The 19,252-nt window shown below is 59.9% G+C and overlaps 2 protein-coding genes across 2 annotated transcripts; one reads left to right on the top strand and one right to left on the bottom strand.

Annotated features, from left to right (window-relative positions):
- Window positions 1-1,710: 1,710 nt before the first annotated feature.
- On the top strand, window positions 1,711-10,945 carry BESB_078560 (uncharacterized protein; the record flags this gene model as incomplete). The annotated part of the gene is made up of 4 exons (XM_029366218.1): window positions 1,711-1,929; window positions 2,201-7,505; window positions 8,165-8,250; window positions 8,945-10,945. 4 exons carry the CDS (start codon window positions 1,711-1,713, stop codon window positions 10,943-10,945), a joined length of 7,611 nt encoding a protein of 2,536 aa, XP_029217649.1.
- Window positions 10,946-11,914: 969 nt separating this feature from the next.
- On the bottom strand, window positions 11,915-19,011 carry BESB_078550 (uncharacterized protein; the record flags this gene model as incomplete). Its single annotated transcript, XM_029366217.1, has 14 exons — window positions 11,915-11,981; window positions 12,353-12,412; window positions 12,775-12,896; window positions 13,277-13,369; window positions 13,707-13,791; window positions 14,079-14,189; window positions 14,615-14,656; window positions 14,941-15,095; window positions 15,496-15,577; window positions 15,821-16,065; window positions 16,604-16,723; window positions 17,061-17,432; window positions 17,848-17,905; window positions 18,191-19,011. 14 exons carry the CDS (start codon window positions 19,009-19,011, stop codon window positions 11,915-11,917), a joined length of 2,433 nt encoding a protein of 810 aa, XP_029217648.1.
- Window positions 19,012-19,252: the final 241 nt, after the last annotated feature.

Here is a 19,252-nt window from a genome sequence, read left to right as displayed (position 1 = left end):
GCTGGTGCTCTCTAGGCGGCTTTTGCTATGCGCCACGGAAGCAAAGGGGTGCATTGAGAAATAAAGTTTCCTTACATTAGTGTTGTCCTCGCTGGTAGCAGGCAAGGATGGGGCTTCCAGTTTTGGGCGTCATACTCTGTAGGCCGCAAAATGTCCACTTGGCCACGGATGCGGTAAACACCGACTGTGCTGATATATGTTTGGGAGTTTGTGACGTCTACTTTCAGCTAGCTCTCAGCTCCCTCATGCATAGAAGCGGCTGTGAAGTGAATGCATATCATGCGTTTCTTTGATTGCACCCGGTGCAGGAAGTCGAAACTCGCGCCGAGTGGGGTTCAGAACACTTAATAGGTTGCGCCACAACCTCTGGGGATTGCTGCGGCAGAAACAGGCGCAGCTTCACTAGAGTCTTTACGGCGCCGAGCCCCTTAACCCGCGGAATACCGTAGTGCAACGGGGAAGCTGTGTCTCCGCATAATTAAGCGGGGGGTAAGACTTCGAAGGGCGACCTCAGCCGCTCTCTTCGGTCTGAATCGATTTCAGGTGATCGCTTGGCTGGTAGAGGCCTCCAACAGCTCCGAAAGCGCAACTGTAAGCGGCTGAGATTGCAGGGGGGAACTGTTCCGGAAGGTAAGAGTTCTGACCTTTTGTTCTGCGTCAGAATATCTGCTGGTACGCCGCCGACGCTTGCTGAATTCCAGCAACAGCATTCCATATTTGTCCGGTAGTTTCCACTGAATGAGACGGAATTCGATGTTCGACCTACAGCATGCGTGAGTTTTAATGATGGGAAAGGCAAGCGCGCAGCCAGCCGGTCACCTCGCGGTGTCTCGGCTTACTCACCGCTCTCCTTTCGACGCCGTCAGCGTTGCCGGATTCTCCACAAAAGGTGCTCTTGCCCCTGCTCCAGCGAGTATCCCAGCAGAAAAAAGCTCTGTCTGCGCGATAATTAGACAATTGAGACTGGTTCCTTGGCGCTGCGTCTAGCAGGCAAGCTTGTAAAACCTCCCCGACGGGGTAGCTTGCTGCGCAGCAGAGAATCACCCGATTCATCGGCCGTCGTGTCTCGTCTCACCCCGCGCGCAAACCAAAACGCAGTTAACCTTATTTCTGTTTTGCGCGCCTTTTCTTCCCTCGCCTTCGGTCAGCCCGGGCGTCTGCGGGGTCAGAGAAGCGTTTTGTTTTGTGAGGAACTCCCTGGGTGGTAGCTGCTTTCTTGTCTTTGTCACAGGGAGGTCCTTCCGCGGACCTATAGACAACATCCAGTTTGACTTCCCATGGCCTTGACCCTTTTTCGCGGCGCCTTTTCGACGCATGGTGAGTTTTTTCTGTCATTCCTCGAAGGCCGGCCTGTGGTTTCACCTCCGGTTTGTGAGGTCGTGGGGTTCCGCTTCGTAGAATGCGCTTCGTAAGACTCGGCGAGCTATCAAGCGCCTCTCTTCACGCGAATCCGCGCGAGTGCGTTCCTTCTGCGCTCGTCCAATATCTGGTTTCCCAAGTTTCCGTGAACGCCGCTCGGGATGGGCTTCCCCGAGACGTCGCTCGCGAACCCCGTTGAGCGCGTCCTGTTTCCGCTGGCAGGGCTCTTGCCCTTCGTCCCGTCTTGGGAACGGGCTTTCGAGGGAGCTCACGGTGCTGACGCAGGCCTCATGAGCTAGACGCGCGGAGCTCCCTTGCTTGTTGCGGCGCAGTCTACCCCCAGCGACCACCATGTCGAAAAAGAAAATCGGCGGGTACATTCTTGACGAGCGGATTGGCAGGGGGTCGTTTGCCGCCGTGTGGAAGGGTCACATTGAGCAAACGAAGGAAGCGGTGGCGGTCAAAGTCATTTCGCGCCACACCGTCTACGAGGCCACGCAACTGAACCAGGAAGTCGCGATTCTCAAACAGCTGCAGCACCCAAACATCGTTCGGTTCATCGATTTGAAGGTACGCGCGCCGTCTTCGCTAGTGGCCTCAGGTGCGGCTAGTGGAGCTAGTCACCCAGTCGCTCTTTCTCTGCACCGTGCCTAACTTTCACTCAAGGTATCTCGCACGCTGATGAGCCAGAAACCTCAGCGCTGCCTCTCGAATCACACACGCGTGCGTGTCTAGCCGGAGCGCGTCGGCTCGTAGGCCTGTGGCCGCGAGGCAGTTTGTCTTTGTCGTGTTTCCCGTATTCGTTGCGTCTGCGCATCTCTGTCTCCTGCGATGTATTCAGAAGAGCCAGTACCACTACTACTTGGTTTTGGAGTTCTGCTCGGGCGGCGACGTCGCGAGTTTGCTGCGTCAACATGGCGGGCGCGTCGGCGAGGCCGTCGCGCGGCGCCTGCTTCAGCAGATGGCCGCCGGTCTCTTGGAGATTCACCGCCGGAGCTACATACACCGCGACTTGAAGCCGCAGAATCTGCTGCTTTCGTCGGTGTCGCCCCACGAGGCGACGCTGAAGATCGCGGACTTTGGCTTCGCGCGCTCGCTCCAGCCCTGGGACCTGGCTGCGACGGTCTGCGGCTCGCCGCTGTATATGGCTCCCGAGATCCTGCAGCACCAGTATTACGACGCGAAGGCAGATCTGTGGTCGGTCGGCGCGATTTTCTTCGAAATCCTACACGGACGCCCGCCCTTCTCGGGGCAAAACCCGCTGCAGCTCCTCAAGAACATCGAGCGCGCCTCCCAGGCGGGTCCGCCCTTCTCGGCGCGCGTGCCGCTCAGCCCCAGCTGCCGAGACCTGCTCAGGCGCCTCCTCCGCGCTAACCCCCTGGAGCGAATGAGCCCAGAGGACTTCTTCTCTCACCCGTATGTCGCTGGCGAGGCCGCCCCGGGAGCGACTCCGCGCCTGCCTGTAATGACAGCTCTTGCTGCGCCGCAGACCTGGCGTGGATCTCGAGAAGGGAAGCACGAAGCGACTTTGAGAAAAGGCGAAACGCAAGCGGGCGCAGACAGAGCCGAAGCCCCGGAGGGCCGCGAGGCTTCAGAGAGCGGGGAGCCCAAACCCTCGAGCGATGAAGAGCGCCGCAGAAGACGCTTTCCAAACCAGAGCCACACCCGCCAAAACGCGTCTGCGCGAATCCGAGATGAAGGACAGGCGTGTCGGCGTGACTCAGCTGCGAGCGAACAAGCACCTGAGACAGCAGCCGCAGGAGGCAGCGAGGCACGAAACCCCGTCGATGCAGGACGCGGCAAAGGCGTCGAATCGCGCGACAAGGAGGATGAGGCTGTCGCTGCACTGCAAACAGAGAGAAAAGGGAGGGAAGACGAACTGGAGCCGCAGACGATAGAAAACGCGAAAGCAGACTCAAGGGCTGAGGCGAGGGCTCCGCCCGATTGTGAAGCGCCGCTTTCGTCAGACAGGCCTCAGCCGAGCGAAGGGGCGGAAAGCCCGAGAGACGTCCCTCCCTGTAGAGAGCACAAACGACGCGCGCCTCTCTTTCAGATTCTGCATGTGCAGAGTCTCCCGCAAGAAGCGCTTCCTCAAGGGTTCGCTCACCAGCGCCTGTCTGCGGCCTCTGCGGCGTCTTGCTCGGGTGCGGCTGCTTTGTCTTCCTCTGCTTCGTCCTCATCCTCTCGTGCCCTCTTTCAAACCGTGGCAGCCGAGTGCGAGCCGGCCGTGGAGGGCCGTTACAGTGTACCTGCATTCAGCGACTCGCGACCGGCGCAGGGCGCAGAGGAAACGCTCGTCGCAAACGGCCGCCAACGCAGAAGAAGCCAGGGCCCCACCACCCGCGCAGGGCTGCGTCTGTCTTCTCCGGAGTCGGTCCCAGGCGCAAACGTAGACCCTCCCCCGACCGCGGAGGCGCCTGTGGGGAAGAGCGAGCCCTCGGTCGAAGCACTAGGCGAAGAGGCGCGCAGCGGAGCCTTCTGGGGCGAGGCAGACCCTTTCGAAGGCCTCCGCGTGAAGGCGCATGAGCGGCGCGAGCTGCGTGGAGAGCGAGGGTGCGAGGAATCTACCTCGTCGCCGTCTGTTACGCGTCTCTGCTGGCAGGACGCGGGCTCATTCCTCAGCGCGCCGGAGGGGGCCCTGGACGGTGCGCAACGCGCCGCGCGGGAAGCAGAGCCCTCAATATTTGTCGCCTCCACTTCATCTTTAGCAGATGCTAGCGGCCATTCTGCTGCGCAGTCCGCGCCCCTGTCGGCTCGCGCGGCAGACGGAGGCGGGCGAGCGCGAGCGACAGGCGCGCAGAACGTGGAAGGCAAAGAGCGAAGAGATCTCGAGGCACCGCTCCAAGCGCGGAGGAGAGCGGAAGCAGGGCACCAAGCGCTAAGGTATTCAAGGGAGAAGAATGAACGTGTGCAGCTGGCTCGGGGAGAGGCGAGATACGCAGCCGCGGCAAGGGACGTGATCAGTCAGGGACGACATGCACAAAGACGAGTAGGCGAGTTTTGGTCTGCTCGTCTTCCTGCATGCAGTGCGGAGGAGTCTGCAAGAGCTGGCCTCCAGTCTGCGCCTCTCCCGCATTTGCCCGGCGCCGCGGAGCCGTCCCGTGCGTCTTTTTTTCGGCCTTACGAGGAGACCGAAGACTCGCTTCTCCCCTCGGTTTCGCCTCGCTTTCCGGCGTCCTCTTCTGGCGTCGGATTGCCATTTTTGTGGCACGTGTTTGCCTCGTCTTCTTGTGCGTCGTCGTCTGCCGCCTCTTCGGCGTCTCGCTCATCTTCCTCGTACACCGCTCGTCAGGGCTGCGCCTCTCAGGCGGCTTGCGCCGCCGGTTGCTTGCCTCCTGTTCCTGAGCCAGCCTCGGCAGCGGGAGGCTCGGCTCGACTGAAGAAAGGGCCCTCCACTTGGGCACCGGTCTCCTCGTTTGCCGTCGCAGAGGCGCTTGGAGGCGGCGCGCGTGACGCCGGACGCCGCGCCCCGGCAGGCGATGCAGGGGCTTGCGAGGCGCAGGCCCCAGCGGCTGGGCACCACGCTGAATCAGACGAAGACGACGACACCGGCGACTACGTGCTAGTCCTCGCTGAGGAGGTTCCGCGGTCGCTTCCAATTTCCCGCTCGCTGACGTCGCCCGCAGATCCGCAAGCCTATCGGGCGGCGATGGCCTCGCCCCTCAAGGGCTCCGTGGCGTGCCTTTTGCACGGCAGCTGTCTCTCCGCGGCCGACGCGACGCCCTCTCGAAGCTTCGTGACGAAGGCCAGGCCGCCGCCGGGGGCAGAGAACGTGGAGCGGCGCTTCTCCGCCGGACTCGCATCCTTCGCAGACAGTGTGCGCAGGTCGTGGACGGCGTATCGAGGCAGCGAGATCTCCGAACCGCCGCCGCGTCTGCCGTCGGTCTCAAGGCCAAGCGAGCCACGCACCTCGCCCTCAGGGGGGGCCGCTGAGCTGCCACGCGCGTGGGAGGGGGGTCGCGGGTGCGGCGGACGCGTGGAGAGAGACGCGCAGACGGGGAGACGCGAAGAGGAGGTTGGCGCGATCTCGAGCGTGCATGCTCCCCTCGGATCGGCGCGGGCGTTCGCCCACCCTCACGTGGGCTCTTCGGCGGCCGCCTCAGCGTCGTATTCCGGTGCAGTTCCCGCATTTTCCTCTCCGCCGGTCTCCTATTCAGACGCCTCCGCGTCGCCACGACCTGCGCCGGCACTCGGCGGTGGGGCTGGGGAGGGGACGGGGCCGAGGCGAGCCGAGGGCGATCGCGCGAGAAGCGCCTACCCCTCGGCGTCGCGCAGGCGTGGCTTGTGCGACGCCAGGGCCTGCGTCGAGGCGAAAGGCGCTCCGCGTGAGATGGGCCACGCCGCTGCGCCAGCCAGCGCGCACGGCGAGGCAGCGGAGGTCGCTCGAGGACCCGCTGACGCGCGCCGTGACGGGCAGGAGCAACGCGGCAGACTGGACGCGGCCTGCGATGCCCACGCGTCGCAGGAGGCTGAGACGCGGGGCGGGTGTGCGCGGCTGGAAGCCTGTAGCCTCGAGGCCGAGGTCGTGGCATGCGGAGGCCGCGGCGCCTGCGACAGCGAGACGGAGAGAAAGCGCCGCGGAGAACTGACGCTGCTGCGCGAGCGAGCAACGCCGCCCTCAGCCGCGCGCGGCGACGCGAGGCGCGGCGACAGCGGAGAGGGCGGCGGGGATGATACAGGGAGAACTGCGGATGAGAGTGAACTGCGGCGTGCGGTAGGGCGGCAGACGCCTAGGAGCGACGAGGCCGTGGCAGACCCAACCGGAGGCGAGACTGCCAGCGGGCGGGGCGGAGCGTCTCGCGGCCGCTGCGTGTTCGCCTCGTTGCGAGAGTTGGACAGGGACGCACCTTCCGAAACAGAAGATGTTCAGCGTGGATCGCCGCGGCAGGCGCGGACGGGCCCGACCTCTGCAGCTGGCGAAGAGTCGCCCTTGACAGGACAGCGCGGCCCTCCGGCCGTGCTTCCTCCCTCTCATCCCGTTTCTTGGTCGGCAGCTCCCTCTCCGCAGCCGCTTTCTTCGAAGTCTTCACCTGCTCGTCCTTCTCCTGCGCCGGCGATGCCTGCGTCTGCAGCCCCTCCACTCTTCTTCTCTTCCGCGTTCGCGGCTGCCTCCTCGGCTGCGCTGGCACGCGCCGCGGCTGCGCCTTCTTCTGCCGCGCCTGTGGGGGCGCCGCGACCGCCAGCGGCGCCAGGGACTTCGGGGTGTTCGGCTCTTGGCGGCGGCGCTGGGGGTCGAGGAAGCGCCAGGGGCGAATGGGCTGCTCTGCAGGAGGCATCGCTTCTGTCGACTCACGTGGGAAACCTGCTGGCGGTGGCCGCGGATGTTTTTTTCCTCGCGCAGGGCCTCGCGCAGGCGGCGGCGCTACAGCGGTGCCGAGAGGCGCGGCGCAGACTCGACGACAGACGCGCCCGCGCGCCGGCAAACGCAGCGAAGGCAGAGTTGAGAAGGCTGGACGCGAGGGCGGAAGGTGCGGACGCTGCAGACGCACAGGCGCCGCTTGACCTGAGCGACGCCGAGGGAGAACGAGACGCGCGGAGGCCGCCAGCGGGCGAGGTGACAACAGACATCCCACGAGACGCGGAGGAGCTTGGAAAGCAGGCGCACCATTGCGAGGCGCGGAGCGGAGAAGACGACACAGAGGAAAGCAGCAGGGGCGAAGCGAGAAGTGGAAGCGAAAAGCGGAGGAAAGGCCGGGAAGCGAGTTCCGAGGGAGCCTCAGCAGCAGCGGATAACCCAGAGGATGAAGCAAACGCAGGCGAGAAGGCGAGCAGTCAATCGAACGCGACAAATGTGATGGCCGCTTGGGGTGTGCGCGATTCAGTCCTTCTCTGTGACTGCCACGGAAAGCCTGCAACGAGGCAGACGAATGCAGCCGCTTCAAAAGAGGAATGGCTGCAAGTGGACTCAAGGCAAGAGCTCAGAGTCAGCTCTAAAGGCGAAACTGGCAAATTGGGACATGCGATCCGACACGAAGAACGCGAAAAAGATGAAGAAGAAGGAAAAGAAGAAGAGGACGAAGGAGAAGAAGAAGAGGGAGGAGAAGTAGAAGCAACTGCGGCGCGACTCGCTTGCGGAGCGCTGGGCCTTGTCGTGCCAGCGCTGCGGCTGTTGGAGAAGGCCCTTGCGGTGAATACCGACCGAAGAAGTGAGGTGACAAAGAAATGTTTTGAAGGTTTCTTTCTGGTTCTAGTTTGTGATCAGGCGTGTGCTCCCGCCTTAGGTTTCTCAGTTTTTTTCGCTGTTTCGGGTTGCTTCGCCCGGTTCGCAGGTGTGAAGCAGTCACTCCAGTCCTCTTCTCGTTCGTTTCGTTTCTCTTTCCGCGCTTCCGCGGCCTCGGCATTTCCTCCTCAGCTTACCGACTCTTCGGGTCGGCATCTGTAGTCATTGTCTCTCCTTTTCTCCTCGCACATTTGCATCGACTCTCCTGAGGACTTTTATGTGTCTCGGTTTGCAGTTGGCGTGTCCACTCTTGTCCGTGTCGCACCTGTCTTCGAGGCGTCACCCGTCTCAGCCTACGACTCAGATGCAACTATGATTTCTGTCGAGTGACGCGCTCTGCGGGCAGGTTGCGTTGTTGTGGTTTGCCTGTCCTGGGTGAAGCTGCTCAGGGTTTCTGTTACTCCTCTTGTTCCCTTTCCGCGCTCAAAGTCTTCAGTTTGTGAGTTGCGCGTCCACACATTTTCGCGTCTTCGAGGTCACGGGCCTTCGTATTCGTTGATCGTCTTCTTCGACTTGTTTTTCGTTTATCTGCATGTGCGCTTACCCACTGTCTTTTGCTTTGCGGCTTTTGCTGTCTGCGTTCAGTGCGGTCGACTCTGCTGCAAGTCTTCCGCGACACTCTCGCCCTCGGCCGCTGGAGTCTCTGCGCCGCGCGGAGTGCAGGCGGGCAGGTGCGGCAAGAAGGAAATTGGGCGCTGCGGCCTCTCAGGCGAGCATCTGCAGACTTCAGGGTCGAATTTTGGCGCTAGCGCACTTCGATCTGTTCCGTTGTGATTTGAAGCGCGTGGGGAGACTTAGCTGCCTGGCTCCTTCATCGCCGCCCGGGAACGATGCGGAGTCGCCCAAGTCTGCCTCAGCGCCCAACGTGTGATGACAAATACATAGAGATAGATATAGATAGATTGGTATGGATAGATGTAGATAGGTAGATGTATATAGACAGATATAGATAGGTAGACAGAAAGAGATAGATAGATGGACTCATAGAGATAGATAGAGATAGACATAGACGGATATAGATGGATACATACTTACGTACGAATATACATTTGCACATATATAGAAAAACAGACATATGAATACGCATATAAATACTCACGTGTTTTTAAGCTGTTTCAGACAGGAAGTGCGCGTCGGCTCATAGAGGCCGCGGGATCGCCGCGGCCGGGCGTGTGTCGATGCGTGCGCAAGCGCCCCTCTAAAGGAAGAGATTTTTGGCCGCGATTCATAACTGTGTAACTTCAGTCGAATAAAAAGACACTGTCGTACCTGGACAACTGAAGGTGACTCCGATTATGAGACACAGACAGCTAACTTCTTCATGCTTGCAGTACCCCACCGCCCACATGTCGCACGTGTTTTCAGGGCTCGGTTTGTGCCTCGCCTCCTTCGGAGATCTCGTCTCCCGCGTGGGCTGTCGAGGAGCCGCGAGGAGGCGGAGGCCCTCGTGAGCGCACAGGATCGGTATCTCGCGCAGCCGCTTGCGAACTCTGCGCGGCCTCTGCCGGCGCGTCGCATGAGCCGGCGGCGTCCCCCTTATCCTTCCCGCCGCCAGCGACGTTTTCGCGGTCGCCGTCGGGCGCTCTGTTGTCGGCGCAGTCGGGCCTTCCGCTGGTTCCAGTCCCTGTCTTCTCGGTGATGCGCCCAGGGCTCCAGGGCGGCTACCGCCTCGCGCCCGCACTCGCCTCGCTGTCGCCGTCGTCGCCCTTCTCTGGCGGCGCGTCGCCAGTCTCCTCGAGACGGCTGTCGCGCGGGCAACCGCCTTCCGTGTCGCCCGCCTTCTCCCCGTTGCCGCCGCCAACACTCCGCTCGCCGCAAGTCTTGCCTGCGTCTCTGGTCGCAGGCGACGGCCTCGGCGTTTCGGGATCTCCGCCTGGGCCCCTCGGGGCGGTCGTGACGCCCCTCTTCTTGCCCGCCTCGCTCACGCCCCCGCAGTCCCCACCGTGGCCGCTTCCTCTGTCTTTCGTGTTGCCGCGACGTGTCTCTTGTCTGGCGACGCCCGGCGCGCACGCGAAATCGACCAGCGCGCGCCGAGTGTCGTTCTCTTCTCTCGGGTTTTCTCTCGCGGGCGGCGCGAAGTCCCTCTCGCCCCAGGCGCGCACTTCTGTCGGCTCAGAGTCTCTGCTCGCGGCGTCTCTCGAAAGCGCGGCGAGCGATTCCGGCGAGGCGACTGCGGCAGCAGACGACGCTGAGGAAAAACACGGCGTCGGCGACGCGGCGGGTTTTAGCGGCGCGAGAGACGCAGACAGCGAGCCCGTGGAAGCCGCGGCGATGGGCGAAACAGGGGAGGAAGGGCGGCAAGCTGAAAGGACCAAGGCGAAGAAGGCAGCTGGCAAGGCAGACGCAGAGGGCGGAGAAGGCGGAGACGCAGAACGGACTGAGGGCCCTCGGGCTAGAGTGCGCGGAGACGAGGCCTGCGGCCGCGGCCTCTCGACAGGACGGCAGGGAGCTCCGCGCGCGGGCGGCGAAGCGGCGAAGGCGCAGGCCGCGGAGGGCGAGAGGAGGGCGTGCACAGACTACGAAGGAGGCAGAACCGGACAAGGAAGCAGCGACGCACAAGAAGAAGATGAAAGAAACCAAGACTTACGCGGTCACGAAGAAGAGAGAGAGGTTGTACCTCTCGGGGAACACCGGGACAAAGGCTGCCAATGCACATTCTGCTGGAGTTCTCTGCCTGCTGCGTCTCTGGATGCTTCGCCGACTTTCCTCTTGCCTTCTTTCGCAAATTGTCTCACTTCGCACACGTATCCATCTTCTGATTCAGCTGCTGAGGCTGCATTCGCGTCGTTTCACTCCTCCCCCGCATCCGCCTCAGGGGGTGAGTCTCCGCTATTGAGCTCGTTTCTTCCCTTCTCGCCCAAGGCGCTAAGCCCTCGCCTGCCTGCGCTCCACGCGGCCTCCTTGGCGGTTGCGCGCGTCAAGCAGCTCCTCGCGGTCAACGCCGAGCAGCTGACTTTCGCGCTCTTCTCTCTTGGCAAAAAGAACTTCTCCGAGGAAGCCCTGAGCTCGTCAGGTGCCTATGGCTCCTCTCGTGCTCCGCATCCCGTCTCGCGAACGACTCCGGTTGCGGCGTCTACGTCTGGGCCTTCTCCCCGTCTTTTGTCGTCACCTGATGAGGCGTTCAGCGGCCCGTGGCTCTTGTGTTCAGGGCTGCACTTCCGCGAGCGAATCGCGGAGCTGCTTCTTGAGTTGCTCCTGCTGCTATCGACCGGCGCCGGCGGAGAGGAGCGACTCCAGGTGTATCAGCAGCTGCGCCTTCTCTCCCGCGCCATCGCCATTCAAAAACTTCTGCACGCGCGTCTCCGCCTCAAACTCGAACGGCTCGGAGAGGCCAGCCCTGCGTGTGCAGGCGGAGCCACGGGCTAGCCACTTCTCGCAAGCGAAGTTCGAATAGCTATATGTTTGCACGCAGAGTGCGCGTTGACGGGGACAGTCGCGTGTTTCTTGACGCAGGGCGAGCGCCTCAGGGGAAATATTTTATTTTTCTAAGCTTCAGCCGCGCCTCCGACGTACAGAACTGGCCTGTTGGCTGCATGCGCGCGCGTCTTGCAGGTTTAGATACGCGCGTGTGCCCCCATCTACATATAAATATATACTGATATATATATATATATATATATGTGCTCCAGGGCGAGCGAAGAGCCGCTGTTTCAAATAGCGTGCAGCTTCTCGTCAACTTACCGAGGAATTACTCTAGGTATACGTAAATGTGTGCGTCGTCGGGCGACTTGTGACTTGGGTCCTTCAGCAGGCTTGCTGCGAATAGGCTCGCAGTGGCCCTTTGCGGTTTTCCGTCTGCACTCGGAGTGTTTGCAAAAAACGGGCGCTAGTCCACAAGCCGAGTTCCCCTCCTCGACAGCGCAGGGGTGTGCATTCGCTCCGCGGGCGCTTTGTGCGGCGCGGGCGGCCTGGTGGGGTGTACGTACACCGCTCCCGCCCTTTCGGGCTTCGGCATGGGTGTAGCGCGAGCGGGTGAATTCTTAATTTCGCACGCGTTCGTTTGAACAAGAGAGGGAAGAATTAAGTTTGCGACGCGAAGAATGCGACGGAAAGCTGATAAATGGCAACAAGAAGAGAGGCACGCGGTCGCGAGGAAACGAGACTAGCACGGCCGCGGCGCGGCCCGCAACGCATGCGTAGGGGAAGAACTTGCGCAGGCGCCGCGGTGCCTGAGGATCGTTTTGCGGCCCCGCAGAAAGAGGCAGAAAGGCGATGCCCTCCCAGCCGTTGTCGTCGTTTGCAAGAGAGAAGGGCGTTCTGTAGAGAAGTGTGCTTGAACATCTACGTGTATGTACAGCTCGACCGGATACGAGTTTCTGCCGTGATTTGCGGCGCTCACTGCGGCAGGCGCTGCGCTTTGGTTGCAATGGGAGGCTTTCGAACGAACTCGAGGTTGACCTCCCTGAGCGAAAAGCAGCGCGAGAAACAAGCAAGCGCCAAAAATTAATGCGAAGTCCGCAGGGCCTGAGGACATAGCGCTGAGAGCTCTCCAAGCGACCAGACTGTCCGCAGTTTAACTCGAACAGAGGACGCAGAAATGTGATCCAACTTGCCACAGGGGCGTCCCCATGTGTAGCGTCGAGCATGTGGCATGCACGACCAGATTGAGGTAGACCGTTTCCTTATCTGGAAATCAGCTCCCCCTCCGTCGCACAGGCCGCAAAAAACCCTGAACACTGAGAAAGAGGAACAAGGAAAGGTCGCTCTGCGCAGAACTCGAGCGACGGCGGTCTAAATCTAGATGCGACATATCTGAACCCGACACAAACTTACCGGATACGCTGGCGAACGAGCTCCTCGCGCTCCTCCGGAATGTAGTCCAGTCGGTTGTACCTGCGCATAGAGAAAAGCACAGAAGCCCAGGCCGCGGTTCAGGGCCCATGTGCAACAATCTTCTTCAGTATTCTAAGACCTACGACGCTCTGTGTGTGCGATCTGAGTTTCTGATGCAGCGCTCTCCCCGGATACACACGCTCCTAAACTGACACCAGCCCGACCCATACAGATGTGTGCGCGTAGAGACAGCGTGGAAAAGGCGCCGTTCAGATTCTAGAGCAAACAGGCTCGGTAGACACATATCCGAAGGAAGGCGCACGCACGAGAGGTGTGATAGCCCTAGAGGAAGGCTTTCAGACTCCGTCGCCAGTTTCTGCCCTCTTTGAAACTTTGCGATCTCTTGTCTCTTGTGGCCTCACCGAATGTCGGTCTCGAGTCTCTCGATGAGCTTGGCGAACTTCTCGCCTTGCTCGTCGCACCCGCGACAGATATCCGGATTTTGCCGCAGCCACAAGACGAACGCCTCCTTCAGCTCGTTTGTCTGAAAAGCGCAAAGGAGAAGGGCAGCGTAGAATGCATTCACAAACGGAAACTGACACGCCTCCGGTGTCGTAAGAAAATCGGGGCGCGCCGGTGCATACATTTATGCACATTTGTGTGTGTGTTCTTCTTTAAAGGATACACGCACGTATACGCATGTACACATATGTATGTACATATAAAATATATGTATTTACACATCGAAGGAGATCTGGATGAGCCAGAGGCGCGGCGGAGCGGCACGCCGGGGGGGCGTGCGCTTCGCCGCCTGCGAGTGTGCGCAAGGCGCATTTGCTTTTTCGGCCTCAAATCATTTCTCGGCACACAAACACACGCGCGCGGATGCATTTTCTATGGCGCCTCATCGCCCCACTGCTCCACCTTGTCTCGCTTCCATCGTTCAAAGTTCGCGACAAGCTCCGCCTGCGGCATGCCCTCGAAGAGTCTCTTATTCGTCTGCAACTCCTCGAGAACCTAAAGAAAAATGGAGAAAAAAAGTCAACCGTCTCAACAAGGCGAAGGCCGGCGTGACCGCATGCAGACCAAACACTATGAGGCAGCGGGCGACAGACAGAGATACAGGCAGGCACCACAGATATATATATATATATATATATATGTACGGTTATGTAGAGATACAGGGATGCAATCCCCACGTTCAGGGAGACAGATCGACGCGACGACGGTGCCTCGTGTGTGCACACGAGAAGCAAGTATGTGGATGCGAGTGAATGTATACACACGCGATCTCGTTCATCTCGGTGATGTGGAATTCGCATTTATTTGCGAAGTTCATTCCTCCAGGGTATACCTCTTCGAACGAGGCTTTCAGTTTTTCGTAGGGGAGCGTGTTCAGCTTCGTCATGAACAGGCGCACGCGGCCCGTGGTGAATTCCCTGAAGAGAGCAGAAACCGTGCGATACGTAACGAAAAAAAAAATGAAAATCTTCACCAGGCGGGAGATCAGGAAGCAGACGTGGCCACGCATGACTCCGTATGTAGGCAGTCCCAGGTCCGTAGATGTGTGAAGGCGAACGCATATATATATATATATATATATATATATATATATATATATATATATATATATATATATATATATATATATATATATGGATAAATCTAGTGATACCACAAAGCGACGCGCCTATCTGTCCTCCAGGGGCTCGCGAAAAAGACTTACTCGACGAAGGAAACGTAGAGCGTGTGTTTTTCAGACTCGCTCAGGACGTCGGTGTTGAAGCGACTGTCCGCTTTGACGAGGTCGACTGGGATACTTTTGCCGCCAAATTCGCTGAAAAGTGAAAAAAAAATCGACGAAAAAACGCGCGCACGCGATAACGGGCAGGCACCCCATACAGCAGAGACGATAAGCGGCTGAGGACTCACCTAGAAGCAAAAGCGATCCACGACGAAACAGAAAAAGAAAACACAAAGTGAACACAACGAAGAAGCTACACAGCGCTACTTCTGATCACCAGATAGACGGACACCGAAAAAAATACCTTCGGAAGAGATAAAAGAGAGACAGAGACACGGACGCTCATACATATATATACATATACATATATATTTGCACAGAGAGATGCCGGCCACAAGTTTGCACGTTGCTCAAAAATTACATGGCAGCTTTGAATATGCAGTCTCTGTCAGTGTGGAGGTCATATGCCAGAAGTCATCTTGACAGCCACGAACCGTGTGCGACGTTGGTTTTCTCACCCCTGAGCAAATGGATTCTTCACGCGCTCTACCAACATGTTCCTGCATGCACAAAAAGAAACAAAAGGCGCCAAAAACTTCAAAGCCGCGAGGAAACCTGCGAAGCAGTAGCCGCCTTCAGAGGCGCAGACGCGCACGTAGGCGGAGACAGACAAGAAGGACGATACGCACGCGGAAACGCAAAAAGTTGCGAGTCGCGCGCCGGACAGAAGCGTGAAAACCAGGCCAAGTCGCTACGAGAGAAGAAGAATCGATTGTGGGGAAGAAGATGGATTTCGGAGATCAACCCGACACGCCGAAGTTTCCCGAGCTCCAGTGTTCCTCACATGAAGGCAGCGGCGGCCTCGGTCTTCATCAGGTTCACACGCTTGGTTTCCGCGTCTTCCACGGCGTTGTCCGCAGAGCGTTTTTTCTCCTCGTTCAGGAAGGTCAACTCCTCACAGACTTGCTGGAAGATTCGCTCTCGCTCGCTCGCCGACCCCTGCGAAACGTACATTCTCCGCAGGGCGACCTCGGATATCCACAGCTCCTCACTGCGCCGCTTTCTGCCCTGGAAAACGCTGCGCGCTCAACGGCCAAAATGTCCGCTCGCTGCAGTTGGCAGATGCATTGATCCTGGCCGCCTGGCGTCTTGTGCAAAGTCAGTGTCGCCCTCTGTCTCCCTCTCTGCGGCCTGGTTTGCGATATTTCTGTCTCTCCGCAGCCTTGCCAGGGTGATGCCGCCGACACACCGGCCTTCCCAGCGGCGCTGCCTCCCATCCCCCAGCTGAACACCGCGGCGTCGACGCAAGGCGCGCGAGTAGAATACGAACGACGCCGGTAGACGCTGCCTCCACTCAGGTTCCGGCGCGGAGCCTCGTTTCCCTCTCGTGGTGACTTACCAGCAGCAGATACTGCGGATGCGACCGCAGCTCCTTGCGCAGCGCAGCCCACTCGTCGCTCGGCCGTTCCGCCATCTTTTCTCTAGAAACAACGCCGCGCAGAAAAAAAATACACACGAAAACTCGAATCTGAGCACAACATACGCGCAAGCCACCCCCCCCTTTGGACCGCCGCGCCTTCCGCGATGTGCTTTGAAGCATCGAGTGCCTCCGCATATGTAAAAAAACGCAGGGGCGAATGAATGCACGTGGATCTGCCTCTAGGGCTACGTGCATCCATTCGCTTCGTGGGAGGGACTGCTCCTTTCACGGGCGCGATGCGTACCGCATGAGTCTCTTGAAATCTCTCTTGATGTTGTTTTTCTGCAGAGTCTTCTCCTGTCGGCGCTTCTCGACAGTCTCCTCCACGAGGCGCTTGCGAATCTGCGCCCAGTCCGAGGCGGAGACGCCCGCGGGCAGCCAGCGCGGATCTTGCCCGCAGCGCTTCTCGAGGGTCTCGACGGTCGACGACGCGTGGATGTGGCCGCTTTCGTAGAGCTCGTTCATCAACTCGCGGAACGCATCGATCAGCTGAACAGGCAACCCCCCAGCCGCACCGAAACCAAAAATATTAACATACGCTCTCTGCACGGACGCCGTAATACCCACGGATATATACATATATATATATATATTTGCATACATACATATACATATATATAAATATATATCCCTAAACCCTATACGCATCCATCCAAATGTATATATGTATAAATGTATGTATCCATACATGTAAATAGTATTTATAGGTCTTAGTCGGAGATAGAGGGGGGCGGACAGCCGCGGGAAGAGAGGGCTTGGGGGGCGGCGCTCTGCGGCCCTCAAGCGTGTCGCAGTTTTATCTGCCTCGACGCGAAAAATGCTGCATGCGCGCGACTGTATGGACAGCTGCCGTGTGCGGAGATGCAAGCTGCGTGTTGCCCTTTTGAGCGCCGAGGTCAACTCCTCACGCCAGCCCCGACTGCGAGTCCGACAGATACGCAAAAGACCGTGGATATGCGGCCCGGCGGAGCGACGAATCGAGAGAGATCACCGAGACATCGCCTCGCGGAAAGGAATCGCAACTCACCTCCTTCTGGCCTTGGCGCGTTTCCGCGATGACCTCCTTGAGACACTTATCAAAGAGGCGCTTGCGTTGCTCAGCCGGAATGGCCGCGAACCGCGGGTCAAAGAGGAGCTTTGGGAGCGCCTGGCGAAGGGCCCGAAGGAGCGGCGAAGAGACAAAAACGACCAAGAGACGGCAAACACCAGACGCGCAGTTCTGATAGAACTGACCTCGCGCCGCATTCGCGCTTTCTTGGAGGGCCTCTGTTGTGTCGGATTTTTGCTGGAACCGTTGACCAAAACTACACGAGACGGCGGAGGCAGGAAAAGGCGCAGCGCTAGGGCATTCAGTCCAGCAGCGAAAGCGAACGAAGGCCGCGTATTTTCTTTCAAACGGCCTCTTGAAGCCGCGGCTCAAGCAGAGGAACCCCTCATGTGTCGCCCTCCTTCTTCACCCTCTCTGTTTCTAAATTCTTTCTTACCTTTTCGTAGTGGGCGAACTGCCCGAGGTTCTTCTCACGCAGCATTTGTTTGAAGGCCTCATAGCGCGCCATCTGCATCTTGAGCTGCTTCATCTCCTCAGACTCTTTTTCGTCACTCGAGTCTGACGACTCCGACGAGGAGTCTTCCTCCTCCTCGCTTTCGCGCTTCCGCTTCCCGTTCGTCTCGGCGCTTGCCTTCTGACTGCTCTCCGGCGCAGCGGAGGCCGACTCCGTCGACGGCGCGCAGGACCAAAATGAGGACGTGGAAGAAGAAGAGGAAGCCGAGGAAGCCGCCGCGCCACCGCCGCCCCCCATGCGGGCGTCGATGGCGTGCACCAGATCCGCGATCTCCGGAGGGCACGTCCACGTCGCCTGCAGGCGAGCGCAGCGAAACACATCAGACACATAAATCAAAGACGCTTCACGACAAAAGGCGCGGCGGTGCACGCAGATACGACGCGCGCTGAAAGGGTTGCGGGCGATGGTTTAGGGTTTACAGCGAGTGACGCCTGAGGAGGCAGGCGGCGACCCAGACCGGCGAAAGGAGAGGTCGATAGAAAGAAAAGCTCATCTAGCGTGTCAGGGAAAGACAGAGGAAAGATGTCCTGGGCAGCCACGGCGAAACGTACATGGATAGAGTGAACCAACAGGGCAAAGCGGATTCTCTCTGCAAGACTCTCAGCTACGCCTGCCTCCCCCCTTCCCCCTCCCCCCCTTTCCCCCCCCCTTTGGAAGGAGGTATCTGAAGGTCGCTGAGCGACTTCGTGGCTTTCGCGCGAGGTCCTACCTGCTTGGTCTTCTTATGGTAAAAATACTTTAGCCCTGTTGTCGTTTCGACACGGTACCTGCGAAGAGGGTGGAGTGAGGCAGGCAGGAAACGAAATGGGCGCCGCGGGTTTTACCCGCACGCCTCCAGAAGGGAAGAGTGAGAGACGGAGAAACAAAGCACAGACAGCCCGTCTCGGCTCGGCGTCTATATCTCGTGTGTAAGGGCGACCTCCTGCCAGCCCCCGCGTCGCAGTCCGCGTGAAGAGGAAATGCGTGGTACCGACGCCAAGACTCCGTTTCGCGCCAAGCTCGGCGCGTGTGTGTGCCAAATAGAGAAAGACGGTTAGTTCAGTGCAGCCTACCACAAAGTCGAGCCGATCGCCTCGTAGCACTCAGGCTTTCCAACTTTGTCGGCGGACGAGGCGGGCTGAGTCTGGCCGCCGGCTGCGGACTGTGGCGCGTCTCGCTGTGCCTGCATCTGGTGCATGATCTGCTGCAGAATCTCCTTCTGCTGGATGCGCATCTGCTCTTCAATCATCTTCTGCATCTCCTGCAGCGACTTGCCTCCGCCGGCGCCCACCGCGTCCGCCGCGGCTCCAGGCTGCATGCCGATGCCGGGCGCGGCCAGCACTTCCGGTGTACGTACAGCCGCAGAGGAGGCCGCCCCACCAGCGGCGCCGCCGGCGGCGAACGGCGGCGCCGCTGCTGACCAGGGGAAGGCCGCGCCGCCCGGCCCGCCGCGGTCGCCCTCTGGCGCGTGGAAGGGCGAGCAGAACGGGTTTCCGCGCACGGGGCTTGTCTGGCCGCCAGCGAAACCTGCGTCCCGTGGGAAGCCGGAGGCAGGCGGCCCGGAAGCAGGCCAGGGCTGCGGCGGGCGCGGAAAGCCCTCGCGCAGGGCGAGAGGCGCGCCGACCTTGCCAAACACGCGTGGCGACGCCCCGCTGGGCGCAGAGAACGCAGAGACAGAGGCAGAGGCGGGGGACGGCGGAAGGGAGGGCGACTGTGACCCTGCGGCAGGTGGCGCCGCAGAAGCCGCGTCGGGACATGCACCGGCAAAAGAGGGGGACGCGCCCTCCGCGGCCGCGCGCATCCAGTGCGGGCGATTATCCGCGCGGGCAAACATGTTCCTGCCGCGCCCGCTCGGCGGCAACGCGCCCTGCGACGCGCCTGCGGGAGGTCGCATGCTGCTGAATGAGCGGAAAAGAAGGCTCGAGGTCACAGATGAACGGCGACGACGCGTCACCACCGACGCGCACACGCAGACGCGGCACAGAGACAAAACACAACGCCAGGATGCAGGAGGCTCCAACGCCCGCAGGAACTGGCTGCAACTCAGACGAGCCGACAGGAAGGAGAGAGTCAGTGCGCTGGCGCCTATTTACGCGCGCGGGAGATGCCAACGAGCGAACGAAAGAAGCAGCAGC

Source organism: Besnoitia besnoiti, chromosome VII (assembly GCF_002563875.1).
Source record: "Besnoitia besnoiti strain Bb-Ger1 chromosome VII, whole genome shotgun sequence".
Classification (NCBI taxonomy): Eukaryota; Apicomplexa; class Conoidasida; order Eucoccidiorida; family Sarcocystidae; genus Besnoitia; species Besnoitia besnoiti.
This window is presented reverse-complemented; position numbering and strand designations above follow the sequence as displayed.